This window comes from Pantherophis guttatus, chromosome 6, assembly GCF_059756535.1.
Source record: "Pantherophis guttatus breed Tessera chromosome 6, ASM5975653v1, whole genome shotgun sequence".
Lineage (NCBI taxonomy): Eukaryota > Metazoa > Chordata > Lepidosauria > Squamata > Colubridae > Pantherophis > Pantherophis guttatus.
In genome coordinates, this window is record NC_142068.1 from 47,213,043 (window position 1) to 47,233,296 (window position 20,254).

The 20,254-nt window shown below is 35.7% G+C and overlaps 1 protein-coding gene across 5 annotated transcripts in view; it reads right to left on the reverse strand.

The window, feature by feature from the left end:
• SEMA4G (semaphorin 4G) overlaps positions 1 to 20,254 on the reverse strand; it is a 102,995-nt gene that overhangs the window by 20,650 nt on the left and 62,091 nt on the right. For all 5 annotated transcript variants that reach the window (XM_034439953.3, XM_034439954.3, XM_034439952.3 and 2 more), the window contains 3 exons: positions 7,522 to 7,679; positions 3,331 to 3,393; positions 3,114 to 3,212 (listed from right to left, as the gene is read on the reverse strand). In XM_034439953.3, coding sequence (XP_034295844.1) covers positions 3,114 to 3,212; positions 3,331 to 3,393; positions 7,522 to 7,679 — 320 coding nt within the window. The remainder of the gene's footprint in view (positions 1 to 3,113; positions 3,213 to 3,330; positions 3,394 to 7,521; positions 7,680 to 20,254) is intronic.

Below are 20,254 nucleotides of genomic sequence, written 5' to 3' on the forward strand. Positions count from 1 at the left end.
ATGCTGGCTGGAGAATTCTGGGAGTTGAAGTCCACAAGTCTTAAAGCTGCCAAGTTTGGGGACCCCTGATTTAGAGTATAATAGTTACTAATAGATACATTTCCAGAAATTTCTGGAAAACAAAAACAGAAAATAAATGAAAACACAAAATTTAAAAGATCTGGAAAAACAAATAACCATTTTCTTTTATCTGTGCTTCTCTCATTCTTGATCCAACAGGCATAGAGGGGAAAATATTTACCCTGAAACATAAGCACTAATGGAAACAATCTTAGCTTTAAGATTTAGCTTCCTTTCCTTTCCCTTTCCTCCCCACTTCACTTCAACCCCACTGCATTCCACCCTACCTTACCCTACCACAGATAAGGCAACTAAGCAATTGGAGGTGCTTGTCAATCATCATCAGGCATTAGGATACTTTCTTTATAAATGGCTGGTCTGCAATTTTTCTCCCCAGTGCCACATAAGACAGTGAGATTTGGATGGACTGAGGTTGATTTCTTGAAAGTGGTGTAGAAGAAAGATGTGAATTATTCTAAGATTGCCTATGAATGCAATGGTCTAAAAGAATAAAAATGCTAGTGGTATGGAAGTTCCCTTTATTCATAGGGAGCTTTTTAAAAGATAAATGTATGGAACTGACACAATGCACGGAATTAAACATAACAAGAAAGAAGCATAGTAGTTAGTATAGCAAGAGACAAGAAAGTAAAAATAGATGCAAAATGGTAATAAAAATAGAAGTTGCAGTTGTTCTGATCCCCCAAGGATAACATGTAATCCAACCAAATGATTTATAAAAGCATCATATTTCACATGAATGGAGGAATAAAAGGAACAAAAAAAATACAATAGATCGCTGCTCAGCAAATTTGAAAGTATGTGCTTCAAACCTTAAATGTAATATTCAAACAACAGGAAGAACTTTCATCCTAAATGTAATTACTTAGAGACTGAAGCAGTTATTCTCTCATTTTTGTTTCTCAAACTCTAACTAACAAGAGCTTTTATTTCTCAAAAATAATAATCTGACATCTTTTAACAATTGTGCCAACTGCTGTATATCTTGTAGATTATGGGGTCTAAATTTATGTTAGTTTTATACTAAGATAATATAATTTATTTTCTTTCTTCTGTTCTCTTTATATTTTAGTTTATTTTAATCACTATTATGCATCACATTTTTGGCTTACTATATTTCACTAATAAAAATGAAATACAAATATGTACACCATCCTATCTTGCAGCACTCAAATCTGCCACTTATTGTAGAGGTTTCATAAGGATTATTGTGGAGGGATGATGTTACAAAGACTAGATCATCCCTCATCCTTGTTGTATTATACTTTAAAACAGATTTTATAGATCAATATGAAAACAAAAGATGGAAAAGGATAAAACTCATCTTAGTTTTAAGGGATTATGATTTTTCGTTCTTTTCTTTTTGTGAAACCTACGAAGATCAATTTGACAGTATCTATTAAATCCGCTTCTGAAACTGGTAGTTAAAAATAGAGGCAGAGGGAGGTGTAACAAAGCTTTATCAATTCGTATCAGTAACCTTTCTTGTTCTTTGAAATGCAGTATCCAAAGAGATTTGTCTAAACCTGGCCCTATCTCTTGGGGGGTCTCATAAAACTCTGGATTTAGAAATGCATTCAATTTATTTTCTATATTTGAGAAGTCAAGAGCCATTCCTTTTTAATTTCATAATAAATCAATCTGTTGTATTGTTTTTAATGAAACTGTAATTATTCAGTACATTCAGGGAGTCCTTTGAATGCAATATTATAGATATTTTGAATCCATATATTGAATACAGAGATCAGTATCAATAACATAGATATTAAAGCTAAATAAGCATTATATCTGGCATTAAATAATACTTAAAAAAGCAAAGGTTGATATTTTTTCCTTCACATGATGGAATGTGAAATTATATAGTAGAACCAATAGTAGAAATTGGTTGTTTCTATTGTTCCAACAATAGAAACAAGAAATCCTATCACTAGTGACATCTTATTACATGACCTACTTCAATTGGTTCAGTAGTTAGAGAGAAAATATACAGTAATTTCCAAACTATAGCCAATTGTAATTTGAATGTAGAGAAAGTACCATTTATCTGCAACAGATGTACCAGCTTGAAGAACAATGGATCCAACATAACAAGAAGCAGCTGAACAGGCCTTCATCCCCACTTTGCTCTCCATTGCATAAAAGAGCTATTGAACCATTATTTTTACCAACAAAATCTCCTTTATTTGAGTACTATCAAGTATATATCTAAAATTACAGATGTTGATTCCTGTTGTTCCTCGAAAAATCCAAGAATATATATGACTCAGTTAATAACATTTTGAGATAAGCTAGGCTGGAATATTATGATATGTCCAAGGTAAGTTTCAGGGAGATCTGAACCAAAGTCTCCCAGATCCTACCTCAATATTTTTTTCTGGTCTCCAAATAACAGGAGGCATTCCAATATTAAAGAAATTAATGTAAACATGAATTTACAGAGACTTTATAAAGGCATATTTATTTTTATTTTCCTGTATTCTTTAGGGAAAATAACTAGATTTCACCATCTTGGTGACTTTCATGGACAACTGGATAAGAATTATTGCAATTGTAATTTAACACACAGAAAGCTTGAGTTTGGCAAAAGTTGGTTTTATATGAACAAAATTAAAAGAATGTTCCTCAAAATATTAGTCTAAAGTCAACTGGTTCCTGAAAATCAGCAAAAAAGAGTGCAGGGAAAAATTGGCATGTTCTGCCTTCATCATAGCAAGCCAAAGAAATAGATTCTTATCCTCCAGATCTTTTCATTCCTTGGCAGGAATTACCAATAGAAGAGCCAGGACTGCAGACTGAATTATTATCCCAGATACCTGCCTGTAAATAGAATATACCTACATCCAATTCTGTATCAAAAAGCTGTTGATGGGAACGAGTGGAAAGGACAGAAACCAGTTAATAATAATTTCTTTAAATTTGTCAGAGTTAATTATTTAATTATGATCTTAATATCACCCTCACTTCACCGCCAGTAAGTAAAATGAAAGCCCAGAGCATTGGTGAAAACCACCCTTACACCCACTTTTACTTACGATGTAAGCACAGAGTGGGTGGAAGGCATATGTACCACAGGCATACAGATGGGTTGAATTTAGCCTCTGCAAAAGCTTGACGTGATTGTAACACTCTGTCTGCAAAAAGGAAGCAAGAGCATAATTTTCATAAGATTTCTCATACATTTTCTCATTCATTAAAGGTTCAAACAAGCTAAGTAACACACCCAGAAAGAGGCAAAGGCAATGCACCCACCTTGTTGTTTTTGCCTTTTTTCAAGCATTCTGCTTGCTTCTCGGGAGATGCTTCCCAATTTAACTGCAAAGTAACAGAAAATGAGTTCATTATTCTTTCAGGCAACCCAGCACAGGAAACAGGGGTTAATTATGACATTAAAAAACAAATTCCATGAAGCTCACAAAACCGGTTTAGAGTTCATATTTGGTCTTGTACAAACTAAGTGGATTTAACTAAATATAAAGCAGGAGAATACTAGAGAGTTTTGTAGCCCATTTATTTTTAAAAGTCCTTGACTGAAATGAGAGTTTTAGCTTTTGCTACATAAAGGGAACAGTCAAGTGAAGGAATGGAAAAAATAGCTTATTATCATTATTAGAGGGAGTGCCTTCAGGAGCTACTTTCTCATATTGAATAAATAGAGAGCAGAGAAGTAAGTATAAAGGCTCCAAATAAGAGTACAACTATATTATTTCTAGACTAATGACCTGCCATTTTGACCCTGACCTGGTCATATATCATGCTAAGCCACAATGTACAGTCTGGCTTTCTAAGTGATTTCACTGTTTACAATGCTTTGGCCTGAAATTCATGATGTACTTCAACCATATGATTTGAGTGGCTCTTGACAGCCCTTTGAGCATAAACTTTTCATTCTTGCTTTCCTTTCTTCCTGTATTTTAAATTGTCCACAAAACTTTTTCTAATATTTCAATCTATGTTTGTAATATATATTTTGCCTACTATAGACAGTTTAAAATTTCCAATAACAGTTACATACTTTAAAAAACAAAACAAAAGATATTCAGTAAAGAACCCAGCTATTCCCCTACTTTGTGAATAAACAAGATAAATGAAATCTCAAGTTCATGTGGGTTGCAGAATCCAGATTACCCCCCAATATCTATTTCCTTCTGAAAGCAGCCTTTCTGTGACAATATTCTGACATAATATAGGCCATGTATTATACAGACATTGCATCTTAGTTATCTATTTATTGCCATGTGACTATAATAAAAAAGAAATAATATATTCTAAAAAGGCCAGGGAAAATAATTATCTGCATCTGTTTCCTACAAATATCTTTCTCCTCTAACCTAAATTTAGAGAGAAAGGAAGGGAATCTGTTCCTAGTTAAAGCAGAAAGTGAATTGCACAGGTTTGATTGGCCAACTCTAAATCAGTCATGGATACCTCCCTTCTCAATGCAGATTTCAAATTTAAATTGAAAGAAAAAATATTTCAGGCAATAAAAAGCTGAAGAAAATCTAAAAAATAAAGTACTCAACCTTTCTGAAGTATGAATTGTGATGTGTATGCATTGCGCTTGAGTCTGTTTGAAGAATAGCTGACAAGCCAAATAGAGCTTGGTCCACAGCTGTATCCCTTTCTCTCTGAAATTATCTGTATAGATTCCTTAACAACATCCATTTATTAAAGATACCAAACAGCTAAACAGATGCAAATATAGCATTAATTCCCGCAGAGGGTCCATACTTGATTTTATTGAAAAATCTTGACCAAAATCTTTCCTGAATAATGGTTATATTTACATCTTTCTAGCTTAAATACTCAAATACTTTGGCCACCAAATGAGAAGAGAGGATTCATTGGAAAAGATCCTGATGAAGGAAAAGAGTCCTGAAGAGTCGGGAATGGCAGAGGATGAGATGGTTAGACAGTGTTATTGACATGCTGAGCATGGGTTTGGGCAGAATCCAGACTCCAGTGGGGGGGGGGGAGGGAGAATTGTGTGTGTGGGGGGATTGTGAAGAGTCAGACAAAACTTAGTGACTGAGCAGCAAAGCTGAAAGGATAGAAAATGACTTGCAAGATTTTATTCATGAAGATCAATGTGGCTTTCTACCTAAAAGACAATTAAGTGGCAATATCAGAGGTGTTTTTGGCAGATAGGAATACTTGGAGCAGCATAATGAAAAACAAGCTGTTGATTTTCCCTGATGTGGAAAAAGCATTTGACAATTTGAACTGGACGTTTTTGTTTAAAATCCTAGAAGAGAAAAGCTTTGGAGAAAATGTTATTAACTTGGTGGAATTGATATATATGTTACAAAGGGCACAAATAGTTAATGGGGAACAGACAAAACCCTGTGAGATACCAAAAGTGACAACGCAAGGACACATGTTTCTCCATTGGGATTATTCTAAATCTTGCAGTTCTTAAAACATAACACATGATGAGAGAATCATTGAAGTGAAGGTTTAAAAGAAGTATACAAAGTAAGAGCACTTCAATATGATTTGATTTTAATTTTGAAAAATCCTACAGAAGGAGTACAGATATTAATGAAAAAATTAAAGGAATTTGATATATTGATATATTAAAATTAACAATAAAAATGAAGATGTTAACAAAAATATAAAGATGGAAGAACAAAAACAATTGATGGCAAAACTTTTTTTTAGATTGAGAAAAATGTAAAGTATCTGTTCTTACTATCTCTAATATGAATCATATGTTATTTCAAAAAAGTATGTTAAAGTATGTAATGAAATTAAAAAAGATTTGTTAAGATTGGAAAAGCTACATTTATCGCTGTTTGCGAGAATTTCTGTGATAAAAATGAATGTACCAACCAGAATGATATTATTTCAAACAACACCTGTTTTGACCAATGATGCACCTTTTAAACAATTGCAAAAAATACATCTAGATTCGTATGATGGGGAAGAAACCAAATTTAAATATAAAATATTTTATATTTAAATAAAATACTTTATTTAAAGGAAAAAGGATTACGGCTGCATGATTTTAAATTGTAGTTTTTAGCCTGCTAACTGGTTTGGATAAAGAGTGAGTGCTGTTTAGAAATAAGAAAATATTAGAATTCGAAGAACACAACCTGAGGCTTCGAGACATGGCTTTCTATGGTATGATAGTTAAAATTAATGTAGGTTTCAATATTAAGAATATGGAATAGATACAATCCCTGGCAGTGCTGAAAATATCTTTACAGAATTGGCTTTGGCATAAGAAACATTATATAGAAAAAAAAACAGGCAAAGATGAATGGTTAACTTACCAGGATTTGTTAGTACTGAAAAATGCAGAACTTGAGATGAAATAAAGGAAAACAACTGACCTACAGGGATTTAGTTTCCAATGGTTTTCATGCTCACAATTCGGAGACAGATTTAATATGGATAACAGGCTAATTGGTATTGAACTACATAATAATCTGAAATTGAATTATGTACAAATGATGAATATGTTATTGCTAAAATGTATAAACCTTTGCTAAGATTTGAAATAGAAGACGACCAAGTTAAAGAGTGCACGGCAAAATGGGCTAAGGACTTTGGTTATAACATACAGCTAGGCCAGTGGGAGGAAATGTGGATAAAAAAGACTAAAATTCAAATTGTGTTGCAACTTAAAAGAGAACTTTTATAAAATGATCTGTCATTGGTATATGACTCCAAAGACAATATCAAAGACATCTAACCAGAGGTGGGTTTCAGCAGGTCCTGACCAGTTCTGGAGAACCGGTAGCGGAAATTTTGAGTAGTTCGGAGAACTGGTAAATACCACCTGTGACTGGCCCCACTCCCATCTATTCTCTGCCTCCCGAGTCCCAACTGATTGGGAGGAAATGGGGATTTTACAGTAACCTTCCCCTGGAGTGGGGTGGGAATGGAGATTTTACAGTATCCTTCCCCTGCCATGCCAACCAAGCCACGCCCACCAAGGAATGCCATGCCCACCAAGCCACACCCACAGAACCGGCAGTAAAAAAAATTGAAACCCACCACTGTATCTAACGATACTGTTAATCGATGTTGGAAATGTGAAAAATATGAAAGGGTATTTTATCATGCATGACAAACTTAATTGGTGATTTATGGATTTGCTGATTAAAAGGAGTTGAAAATGGGAAGAAGAGAACTTTAAAAAGGGAGGAGATATAATGAAGTTATTTGCAAATGCTGTAAAGAAGATAGGAAGCCACCTCTTTAAATTTTTTCTTTTTCCTACCTGTATTGCCTTTTCTACTTATTTATCTTTTAGTCTGTTTTAATTTCTATACAAAATCATGTTCATTTTTTACTTACATTAAAATATTTAATAATTATTATTGTAAAAAAACTACACACACACATACACACACACACACACACACACACACACTGTGCATTTACCAAGGGAAAAGGCAGCAGGCATGGCAACTGGATAAGATGAAGACTTACTTTCTGATAGGAGCCATCAGTGATATCAGAGATGTTGCTGGAACTTAAGGAGAAGATTGCCCCCCTGGCTCCCACATACAGAATTCCCTTCTCCTCTTCCAGCAAGAGGGTGGTGTAATTCTGGGTACTGCTGCTAAAACGCCTTGCATATTTCAAAGCTAGGGAGACAAAAGAAAGAACTTCTATAAACAAGAACATAGAGACATTTGAGACCTTAAAGTGTTATTAATATCCTGGATATTATATTGCTGGACTGAAGTAAACCAATGAGGCATGAATTACTATGGAGCAAGCAAATTAATTCTTACATTGCTATTCAAAATATGCATAACATCTTTCAAACAGATTTTTAGATATGATGTTAACAAATCTAGATTAGTTGCCAGTTTACTTCCAGGCGTGATTCAAGGTGCTGGTTATGACCTAACCTAAAGGTCAACCCAGCATAGAGCCAGTAATCTGAGTGACCACTTATCTCCCATAGGGTCTACCTGTCAATTTCAAGTTGTTGCACCATGGGTTTATTCAATAAAAAAATATCAGGTTCCAGGAAGCAGAATTTCTCTGTATTCTGGACAGCCATAATGACCCGATATTTTTCCTGATGCAATTATGAACAATTATCTTAAGCATCGAATAAAGCTACAAGACATCACAAGCAAGTATTGATTTTTTTTTAAGTACAGGTACTATTGGAGCCATTCCTCCAAATAAGCTTTTCCAAGAACCTCAGATCATTCAGCAAGTATCCAACATCTTAACACAATAAAAAAAAAAAGGTACTGATGACTCATCTCACATAGATGCTCACCAAACTCAAGAATTATGGCTCACAAACGTTTCAATTTATGTGTTTTTTAAACAACTTTACTGATTTTGTACTTTTTTTCCCTTAACAATGGTTCCTCTCCACTTCATGTCTGTGTCACTGAAAGGAAAAAGCTTATAAACCTTCAAGTACAACAAAGCTTCAAAGAGATATTGACTGGTTAACCTATTAAGTTTTTGCAGCAAAAAAAATTTGTGGTGCCACAGCAATTAATACATTTATTACTCCTTAGGGTTTTGCAGATCAATGCACTGAGCCCTAAGAAAGCAGCATTATAGACACAGACAGGCAAACAAGACACAAATATACTTAAACAAGAGCTGCTGGGGTGGGGGTAGAATGAAAGGAAGGGGAATAGTGGAAAGAGAGGTGAGAGACAAAGTAGACAACGGCTGTTAACAATGTGATACTGTAGTTAGGTGTGACACAAACATCCTTGCATTAATGAGCTGGTTAACTGTGATTAAAGGCTGCTGTTTAATCTGTAAGAAATGGTGCTAAATTTTCTAATAAATTGTAAATCAACTGTTTTGTAATCGAAATGGATCTTTTTCATTCCTCTGCTCTATTAGTGATAGCATGTTCAAGGGAATGTTCTTTTTGGTCTTTGAATGTTGCCATTTCTGCATATATCATCAGTTCCCTAACGTGGAAATGTTCTTGGATTTGATGATAAAACCACCAGAAAAGATGAAAGAGCTGGCATCTAGGTCTGAAGCTGAATTTGAGTCTCATGTCTCGGGTGTGATCTGTTGTGGATTAATAGGTGAATGTCTGTAAACAAGTAAAAGCTTTCCACCTAAAGTCTTTGAAAGGAAAACATCATCATCCAGGATGGGCTGTTGATCACAATTATTTGAGTTATTTCAGTCTCCCCATAAATATGTTGTTTCCTAGCTAGATGATCTCAATCACTAAAAGTGCAATCTTATACACGTCTGTGGCACAGTACTGTGCCTGCTGCTAAGAAATTGGTTACACGGTTGCAGCATAAAGAAACCATGCAGGTTTTCATATGCTTCGCTGTTTTCTAAAGAAACACTTTACAATGATTAAAAAAAAATCTGAATATGCGATTATACATAACAAAGGAATGGAGGTCACTTATTATTTTGCAGCATAACTTACTTCACAGGATTGCTGCGAGGATAATAACAGAGGAGGCTAATATGTGTGCTGCCTTGAACTCCAAGTAGAAAGACAGGATATATGAAATAATACATGAACATTCTAAGCTCTGAATTAAGAGAAATTGTGATTTAAAAAATCATAGACTTTAAAATGATTTGTTTTTACACAAAGTCAAAGCCCGTAAGTTTGATATTGATATGTTGCTAGAGTGTTGCAGTTTGGCTACCTTTAATAGTTACTCTATATATATCCTTAATCAGGAGTCAATTCTGTTAAAACTTATAGAACTCAATTTTAAGCAGGTTGACCCATTATTATTTTATTTTAAATAGGCTGTACACCGCCCTGAGTCCTTCGGGAGAAGGGCGGTATAGAAATAAAATTATACTTATACTTATTAACAATGATTTGTTGACTAATCCATGATGGCTAGCTTGAAAATAATACAGGTGGTCCTCAATTTACAACAATTCATTTAGTTACTGCTGGAAGTTACAACGGCACTGAAAAAAGTGAATTATAAGCATTTTTCACACTTACGACCATTGCAGCATCCCCAGTGTCATGTGGTAAAAATTCAGATGCTTGGCAACTGACTCATATTTATGATGGTTGCAGTGTCCTGGGGTCATGTGCTCATCTTTTGCGACCTTCTGACAAGCGAAATCCCTGGGGAAGCCAGATTCACTTAACAACCATGTTACTAACTTAACAACTGCAGTGATTTACTTAACAACTGTGGCACAAAAGGTCGTAAAATGGGGCAAAATTCACCTAACAACTGTTTCACTTAGCAACAGAAATTTTGTGCTCAATTGTGGTCGTAAATCAAGAACTACCTGTACAAAACTTCAAACCATCTATATTATTGGCTTAGCATGAGACCCATTTTAAAAGTGACATGACTTAATTATAACATCAATTTAAATAAACACCTCATTTATTTATTCATTAAAAAAAAAAGTGGGTCTTGCAGTAGGATTCATAAAATCAATAAAAAATAAAACTTCACTTGCTGACAGCCTTACAATCCAATAAGAAAAAAAATATGGTACAAAAAACCCACATTTAAAACCAGTAATTGCTGTAAAGTTACTAGTATTTAGACTGTTACAATTTGTCTGCAAAATTACCACTAGATGACCACTAGATAGAAGCAAAGAGTTTTATCTTTGCTGCTATACAGTAATAATCTGGAGGTTTGTAGCCTAAATATGGCACTTCTAATAATACTGTTTTCTTTTACTAGATGGAACAGAAATTGTTAAAAAGGAGCTGATAACTAATGACAGGCAAAAGCTATGGTTGTTTACCATTTTCTGGAGGGAGAATATGACAAAGCTGGTCTTTTACCAAAGCTTTATTTAACATTAAGCTATCAAAGCTTGCCTTGATATTGATTTTCCCAGTGCAATGATCCCAATTTTACTCATGGCTAAAAATTAACCGATTGTAATTTTTAATCCTTCCCACCAAATAGTGTTGAGGAGAAATTATGTGAAAATGCTGATCTCTCCACCTGCCAGTCAGTTACCATAATGAATGTTTAAACTGAACTGGATGAGATTTATTGTAGAGGGGGGAAGTCAATAAAATAGATTAAATATAGAAAAAAGCAAAAATCTTGAAAAATTCCTCTACTAGGCAGTATGCCAGAAAATTGTTGACTGCGCATTTCAAACTCGTCCCAGTTACTTAGTTGCTATTAAGAACTTGGAAAGAAGTCCAGAAGTCATGTTGATTTGGTCTTTTTTGGTTATCTAATTTTAATAGTTAAAATTTTAACCCTCAATATTTTTAGTTGATTCTTAAGTTTCCCCAATTGATCTCAATCAGTTCTGTGGATTTTGTTCTGCCACCAGTTGTATCATGTAACCATAGCAACCTTTGCCCAAGACAGATATTAATATTTTTTCCTAGCAGAATGATGTCAATCTTTAGTAGATTTTGATTCTTTTAACATTTCTTTTTTTCCTACCTACACTGCTTTATTTTTTTCTAATATGCTCTGTGAATTCACCTAATAATGGCATGCAAACTATGGTTTATGACTTAGCACACACATGTGAAATCACTCAACTATGGTTTACTAATTAGTGTAAATTGTGAAGCCAGCTATTATGAAGCAGCTTCACTTGATCCAATGTGGTGTTTCTGACTTCTGAAGATAAGCTATGAATTCTAGATCAATGCTAACCATGCTGCAGCATCTGTTCATCTTGAGATACCTCACTTTCCTGTCTTCAGAGAAAAAAAAAATCCATAAGATAGAAATCTAAGACCCAGTACTAATGTAGGGACAATACTTAGATTAAGAACCAATAAGAATGTGATTTAGATTATCAGGTTCTGAGTGCCAGACAGCGCAGTATTCTTCTGCAGGTACTCTTAAAATAGGTGAAGTTTCAGAGGAACAAACAAAAATGAGAAACATTTTTTCAACAATTGAGAAACAGGAGTTTAATTAATATGTAAAGTTAAATTCTAGAACAAAAAACACTCAGCCAACCAAACTTCGATCAATATTCAAGACAATAGGTAGAAAAGAGAAACAAGGACTAAGCAACTTTCTAGAATATGTTCTAGAAATAATTTTAGAAATAAGCTCCCTCAAGCTGAAGTCATTATGAAACTTCATTTTAAAAGGTGTTAGGAGTAGCCCTTAAAGTTGACCTTGCCCCATTCCTAAGAGGGCTGTAGGGGCGTGCATAAGTGCACCAATGTGCCTACCATCCCTGTCCTACTGTCCCCCATTTATTCGTATCCATTTCCTGTATTCATGTTTATACTTATATCTGTTATCTTATACATGCTTGACAAATAAAATAAATAAATAAAAAAGTCACAATTTGAAGAATATGAATTTGTCTGAGTACACACATATGCTCATGACCTTCTACATTTCAGCTTTCCCAATTGAACTCTTCCTGATGGCTTAGGCTATAAATCCATTATCTCCAGCCATAGTTGGGTAGCATACCCACTGAATTTTAGCTTAGACCCTCAAAGGTGTTATGGTTTTATGGCAGCCTTTCAAAACTTGGAACTTTTCAGGTGGAGCTACAATTCCCATGCCATATTCAATCAGCATGTTACCATGCTGGCTGCAGTGATGGGTTATCGTTCTATGCATCTTCAGGGTGTTAGGTTAAGAATGTTATTCTCTACTATATGAATTAAAACTAATCAAGAGATGGTTCTTCCTTCTTATCAAGATTGTGTTTTTCAATTGGAAATGTGAGTTTCAGAAACTTTCAGGGGGTGGATGAGTGAATGAAAGGTAGAAAACAATCAGTGTATGACTGCCTTAGAAAATAAATCTCCATTTCCTAGGATAGCATCAGAAGAAACATTAAACAATATAAAATATACTAAGGTAAAACCCAAATGATTTTATCTCTAACTTGCAAAGCAAAATAGATTTAACTTCTTCTAGTGATATTATATTGCTTTTAACAAAAACACCTCTTTTTGACAGAAAACAGTAAAGTGTCTGCATACCAACTGCTTTTATAGAAGAACTGAAAACATATGTGAGAACTACAGGCACAAATCTTGCTTGTCTTATAACTGAACCATTTTGTTCAATTCTAGATGTAAAGCTATATTCAGTAATACCTTTCAACAATCATCTTGGCCTCCCCTTCTAAGAAAGGAAAGAAAAACCCCTTGAGAGAAATGAAATAGAAACAATCATCTTGATTGGGACACAAAGACCTTTGGGAGCCAGCTACCTGCATAATGTGCTATTTATATCATCTAATGTAACCTCCTTCTCAGGCTCTTGTCAGAAAGCAGCTCATACCAGCACTGGCAGTCTAGGAAATAGTTTGAAATCAGGGAGGTTTTAAAAAACAATTCTCCAGACTAGCTTCCATCTGTGAGCTTTCCAAGTATTTCCAAAAATTCATTTCATAATCATCTTTCATAAATGTAAACAGTATTTATTGGAAAAGGAGAACTTTTCCATATCTCCCACCAATACATAATTTGTGATACTTATACTGTAATGAGGAACATAAGAAACTATTTGGGCAAGCAAGATAACCTTGCACAAAATATTGGAAATTAGTTATTGGATGGCATGTATTAGTTCACCAGCATATCTAGAATATGGAATTCAGACCACTTTGAAATAATGGAGATATATATAAATATAAATAATATCCAATATTCAATATATATAATGAAATAATATATATCTTTCAAAGATATATAAAAACTAGATACATCTAATTCAGAAATGAGGAATTTGTGGCTTCCAGATTCTATTATTTTACAACTCTCAGCAGCTGCAGCCAAAGTATCCAGTGCTAGCAGTAATAGTGACTAGAATTCAGAAACGTCTGCAAGGTCATAGTTTCCCATCACTAATCTACAGAACAGGGCAGGGCAGGGCAGGGCAGGGCAGGGCAGGGCAGGACAGGACAACAGAGTTGGAAGGGATCCTGGAGGTCTTCTAGTCCAACTCCCTGCCCAGGCAGGAAACCCTATATACCATCTAGATGCAGCCTTTATAGAAATCATGTTCTAAGATTCTGCACTCTTTCCAATCTGATAGCTTTCAGATAAATTCAATCACATGTTAACAATTCTAAGTTGACATGGCCTTTGATCATTTTGCATAGAAATTCTAAAAACTGGTCTAACATATGAGAAGGGTACTAATTTAAGAAAGTGCCCCAAATGACATGTTGCTTATGATAATACCAATTCTGCTTATGTGCATGTACTATTATGGCAAATGCAAATGACACATAAATAGAAAAGGCACTTAATGCACCAAATTGCTACATAATACATCTCTGTACCTTGATGATGTCACCTGCTTTCCTAGAGAAAATACATTTTCTAAACAAAGCTCAAACACTGGAGAGAGAGAGAGACACCTTGTTGTGCTGCAGCCCTAACAAAGAGGGATCAGATCAGTAACAGATGGCAGATACCTGCCTTTGAAATGTCATTGGTGAACAACAATGCAGAGCTTCAGGATGAGTCTCAGCAGAGAGAATTGTAGCACTAACATTCCTTTCACCCAAGAGAACGTTAGTTCTAATTGTGAAAGAGAACATGATTCAAGGCCAGCAATTAACCTTAGGGGTCTCTTGAGATGCCATGAAGAAAGGTGACATTCACATTGGATGGCTTTCTGCTAGATGCCCTTTCTCGGCTGCTTTCTCACTTGTTTCGTACCATTCTTCTCAAGGTTTCCAAGCTTACTAAATCTGTTGATCAGGTTCATCATTCCATTACCAAATGTTCTGCAATACGTTTCATTAAAAAAAAAAAAAACTTGGGAGAAATTTGCATGTGTGCATAAAACTGTATTTCTTAGAACTCAGGGCCATTTAATGTCTACTGGATACCGGTATTAATTATAAAATATGCCAATATGAATGTCAGTAACCACAACACAGACAATGCTGGGGAATCAAGATTGAAATTCAGGCCAATATTTTTGCCATTTGCAGGTGTCCCCTCATGACATCTTTATTCTGCCACATCCCCAAAAGACTGCCTTCATCTCATCTTCAGCCATGCAGAATATATCCTTAGGTTGTAGTTGGCCATGATAGTAGTGTTTTCCACTTAAACCAATAAGAACCACCAATACTTTCAGGATTCATTTAGAATGTATTGCATTTTCATTACCTATGTTGACAGCCCCAATTCTTTTCTTTAAGCTGGAAGTGGAGCAGGCAGAGAGAGCAGAGCTAGCTGGCAGCTGCTAGCAATTCCCTGCAGCTGCTGAATAGATTGATTGAGGACCTGTGGGGTGAAGTGGGTTTGAGCTTAGCTGGGTAGCTCCCCTACTTCCCAAACTGGTAGAGACAGAAAGTTAACTTCCTCAAAACCAGCAAGAAAGCCAGCTGTCTCACTTTACCACACAGCTCCTTGATCCACTCATCACTTACAAAGTTCTATCTTTCACTGAACCATCACTTTTCCAGAAATCTATTTACCTGCTTCCCCTGCTTCAATTAATTTCAGAGGGAAGATACAGGTGCTGTTCTTTTAACATACCTAACCAGTCAAGTACATTTTCCTGCCAGCAGTTTTGACAACCCAGAATAAAACTGGGTCAAAAACCATAATTTTGGGCCAACACAACTCCCATGTTTTATTGAGGAAGTACCTGGTGTCCCAAGATTTCTTGGAGAAGGAGAATATTAGCAAGGTTTCATGACATCACTAGACCCTTTCCTATTGAGCAGGTAGGGAGATGCAGAGTGGATATTGCATTCAATCAGTGCTTGGAAGGTTGTTATATAGTGCCAGGCCTTGGCAGTGAGTTCTGTAATGGAGACACTTGTTTTTTCAACTATTACTTTTCTCCAACAATTTTTCTGGGAACACTATATATACAAAATATGACTAATTTGATTCGACATTCTCCCAACACAGCTGACTCGAAGGAATTTAATCCTGGGCAATAGCAATTCTATTTTGGGGCTACTTTTAACTCCCCTGTGGTTAGTTGATTGGATCAATTGACTCATTTTCAATGCTCCTGACCCAAATATGCACAATTTTGAAACAAGGTCAATATAAGAGAACACTTCCCATGAGGTTATTTCAGCAAAGCTAGCCAGGAAGCCTCCTGAATTAGAAAAATCTGCAGTAGATGTATTATTATTTGTCACCTCACTACAATGGCTGAAAAGAATTAACAAGAATTTTAAGGTACCTTGAGAATGAGGATTGGTTGGTTTCCAACATTCTTAGAACTGGTGGCACATTTGCAATTTTGAAAACTTGTTCGCCCTCTCAAAAAAGAAAAAAACAGCTTCTGCAGTCTTCCCAATCACAAAATGACTGTCACAGGGGGCATAGCCACCTACAAGGTACCTATGGATCAGTAAGCAACCTGCCATCCCCTTTATCTGTTGTCAATGGGATGGTTCCTACTAGGGTGGTGGAAATCTTTCAAAAGGAGGGTGTTTCAGTATGAAGAGGGACCCCCTAGCATCTTTTTTCTTTATATTTAAGCAGTGGTGCCTTTTGCAAGGCTTTTCCATTGGCTTAAGTTCTCTTGGTTATCTTCACCTACAGTATGTCTGCATGAAGTGCCAGCTTGCTTTCTTTTATATATTTCAGACACAGATGCAGCCAGGTGGTTTAAAAAGCTGATTTAATAATTCAAAAGAATATATTTGGTATTTGTTCCTATGTATCATAAATATATATTTTGACAGATATATACTTCCCTATCTCTTGTGTCTGCAAGTTTAATACTTGCGTATATAAGAGACCAGCAAGAGGTGCTACTCTCCTTCTTCCTAAGTAGGCCATACTCTGCTCTAACCCTTGGGCAAAGCCATGAAGTATTATGGGTTCCAGTCAGAGGTGGTATTCAGCAGGTTCTGACCAGTTCTGAAGAACTGGTAGCAGAAATTTTGAGTAGTTCGGAGAACCGGTAAATACCACCTCTCACAGGCCCCGCCCCCAACTATTCTCTGCCTCCTGAGTCCCAGCTGATTGGGAGGAAATGGGGATTTTGCAGTAACCTTCCCCTGGAGTGGGGAGGGAACAGTACAGTATCCTACCCCTGCCACGCCCACCAAGCTACACCCACCAAGCCATGCCACGCCCACCAAGCCATGCCCACAGAACTGGTAGTAAGAATTTTTGAATCCCACCACTGGTTCCAGTAATCTGACTGGTATTTTCTTGGTGTGCTGGAAGGCCAATACTACAAGGTATTTGTCCATTTCTACAGCTAGTAATATGCAACGGATAATATGCAGTAAAGGGCCACAAGGATTCTCCCTTGCAAATAAATCCCCAAGATGCAGCTGCTCTATATGAAAAATATGTCTTGATATACAATAAATAGTTCAGTTGGAAGCTAGGTAAAATCCTAGTTTAGCCACAGACTAAAGTAGCTTTTCTTCTATTTGTATAAAACAGAAATTATATGCTTTCTTGTATGAGAGTTTTGCATACATAAGGGATAAAGACAGTTATTTATATTTTTATAAGCTATCCTAGTGCACACAAAACCCTGACACTGAAAAAAGCTGACCAATCTAAGCTGAATTAACTTCCAGTGAAAGTGTATAGGACCAAAGTACAAATTATACACACTGTTTGATTACCTATTTTATTTCACTTTCAGAAACAGCAAGCGGCTTAGCCTCAGGTGACATTAGCTGTATACGGTCTCATGCAAAAATTAAACCCAGATGGCATTTCAGCAAGATGAAAAAATAGATAGCAATTAAGCAAGGTTGCTAATCAACTTGTATCTCTATAAATGCCTCACTGCTCTGAACTTCCCTCTATCAACTGTGTGATCTGATATAAAGTGAAATATCTTTAAATATTTTTTTACTGTTAGTAAAGCTTCCCCAAAGCTTAATCAACCTTACTGATAGTACCCAATTAGAAAAGGCAATTTTGCAGAAGAGAAGTCAAAATATGTTAATTCAGAGTGTGAGGTGAGAAGGAAGGATATAGAGGGCTACATCCACCACCATTTAAAAGGGGTTTTCTTTTATCATTAATAATAGCAAGGATAACAAAGGAAAATGGGGAAAAAATAATTATCTATTTTCTGAGTAATTAGTATGTCTGCTTCCACATGCAGGTAGTCTTCATTTAGCAACCACAATTGGGACTGGCAAATTGGTCAATATGCAGAGCAGTGACGTAGTCAAACCATGACAGTGCTTATGGATTTATTTCAGCTTTTCTTCTCATTACATACCTGCAAAGATCACAAATGCAAGGATTGGTCAATAAAGTTATTTTTCCATCACTGTTGCAACTTCTAAGCATCACTAAACAAGGCAGTCTACCCTGCACTGCCTGTATTTACTGTATATATCCCTTTCAGAAATTATCCCTTTCTATAGTTTAGATTTAGAACACCCACAAAAATAACTATTTCTTAACCTATTGCTAACAAACTATTGAACACACTGGTGAATATTTTCCTAGGAAATATTTTACTGCCATCTTTCTTATGAGTATCTTATGAGTATCTGAAGAGCTCTGTGCAGTTCCTAAGCATGCATACTCTCAGCACAAGAAAGTGGAACAGAATAGATTGTTTTCTTGTATTTTTTTCAAGGATGGTACTGAGCTGCAGCAGGCATGAGTCAATGTCATTCTGCTAATCTTTTCACTCAGCCTTTTGAAAAAGCAGCATAGGCACACATCCTTTTGAGCCTCAGGGGAACTTAATGTAAAGGCAAGTATGCCTCATATGAAAAGACAAATACAGTTATCACTGCCCTCTGCCTACAGCGAAGGAGGAACATGGCTACAGGGCAAGTTAAAAGCTTCTAGTGTATTGGTTAGCCAGAACAAAGGGATTCATAAATCACCCAGGGCATGCAATGCAGCTGGCAGTGTTAGTTTTTTAGAGAACAATCCCACAACATGAAAGGAATGGAAAAGAGGTTGCTTTCTTCTCTAAAAGAGAGCAGAGGTGGGGGCCTTCACTGAGCAGAACTACCTTCTTGAGAAAATGTTATAGCAAATGCATTGATTTATACAATATTTTGCAACTACAAATTGCCTCAGAAAATATCACGGAATGGGGCACAAATTTACCCTATCAAAAAAACCCAAGGGTCTTTTCTTACCTGTACTTAACCATGGTGACCTCTTTTTTCTACATGTTCCCATGATGTTGCCTTCCCTTCATACTAAGCTCATGAGAAACAAGCTTAAATCATCCACAGATGCACCAGTGTTAAAATTGTATTTCTCCCCCTTATTCTCAAAGCACCCAAGAATAGCCTCATAGTGAGTAAACTCAGTCTTAATTTATCATCTGCTACTATATTGGAAGGAATTCAGGTGAATTAAAACACAGGCAGCTAAGGCAGGATAAGGATCACCCATGAGAAGGGCTGATTTCATGGCAGAATAGTTTTTCTGCCAACTTGAGGGCAGATGGAGAACATGTCAACTCAGCCATGGGGAAAGGCCACATATTTTTTTTTATTCAAATTCCTCACCAATCCAAACTTAAGTGAGGAGTAATCGCTTTCCTGTTTTAACAGAATTTCTGGAGGTGGCACATTATTTTTTACCTCTACATGCTGGAAGTACCATTAACATTGACTATCCACAACAACCTAGTACATTCCCTCTACAACATAATAGTCCTATTCTGGGTTTTTCTTTTTCTTTCTGATTTTTATCTTGGGACCTGAAAAATTGCAAGCTTATTTTTTATCAGTTGGATTGATCTTGATAGAAACTTTATTGTAGATTTCAGGGTTTTTTTTGTCTTGAACCAGCTTCAGCTATTATTGTAGGGTTGTTTTTTTTTCCAGAAGCAAAGGATGTATGTTCCATTTGGAAAGAATAATTAATACATGGCAGATTTATTTCTGGAGATCCTTAGATCTATCCTCATAAATGTGATGAAAGTAATTTCTGCCATCACTTCAATTACCCTTAGGAAAATAATCTCTGACAGGTGCCAAAGAAGTGGAAGAATTTTTGATGGAATCTTGATTATAACAAGAACAGTTAAAAAATATCTCCAGAATTAAACTTTGTTTTTTAAAAAACACTGACATACCTGACATAGCAATATCTTAGTATAACACATTGAATCATACCAACTGTGGCTACTAACTGAGCTACAAAAATCCAGACAATTATTAGATACTGAAAATTCTATATCTTTGTTGCCCTTTAATGATCATCTAGTGATTGGCAAGTCATATGGTATCTCCAAATTAATCACCAAAGATAGGTTCATACAGCATCCTAGCCTAAATTGTGGTTGACTAATTCGCAATTTATTCT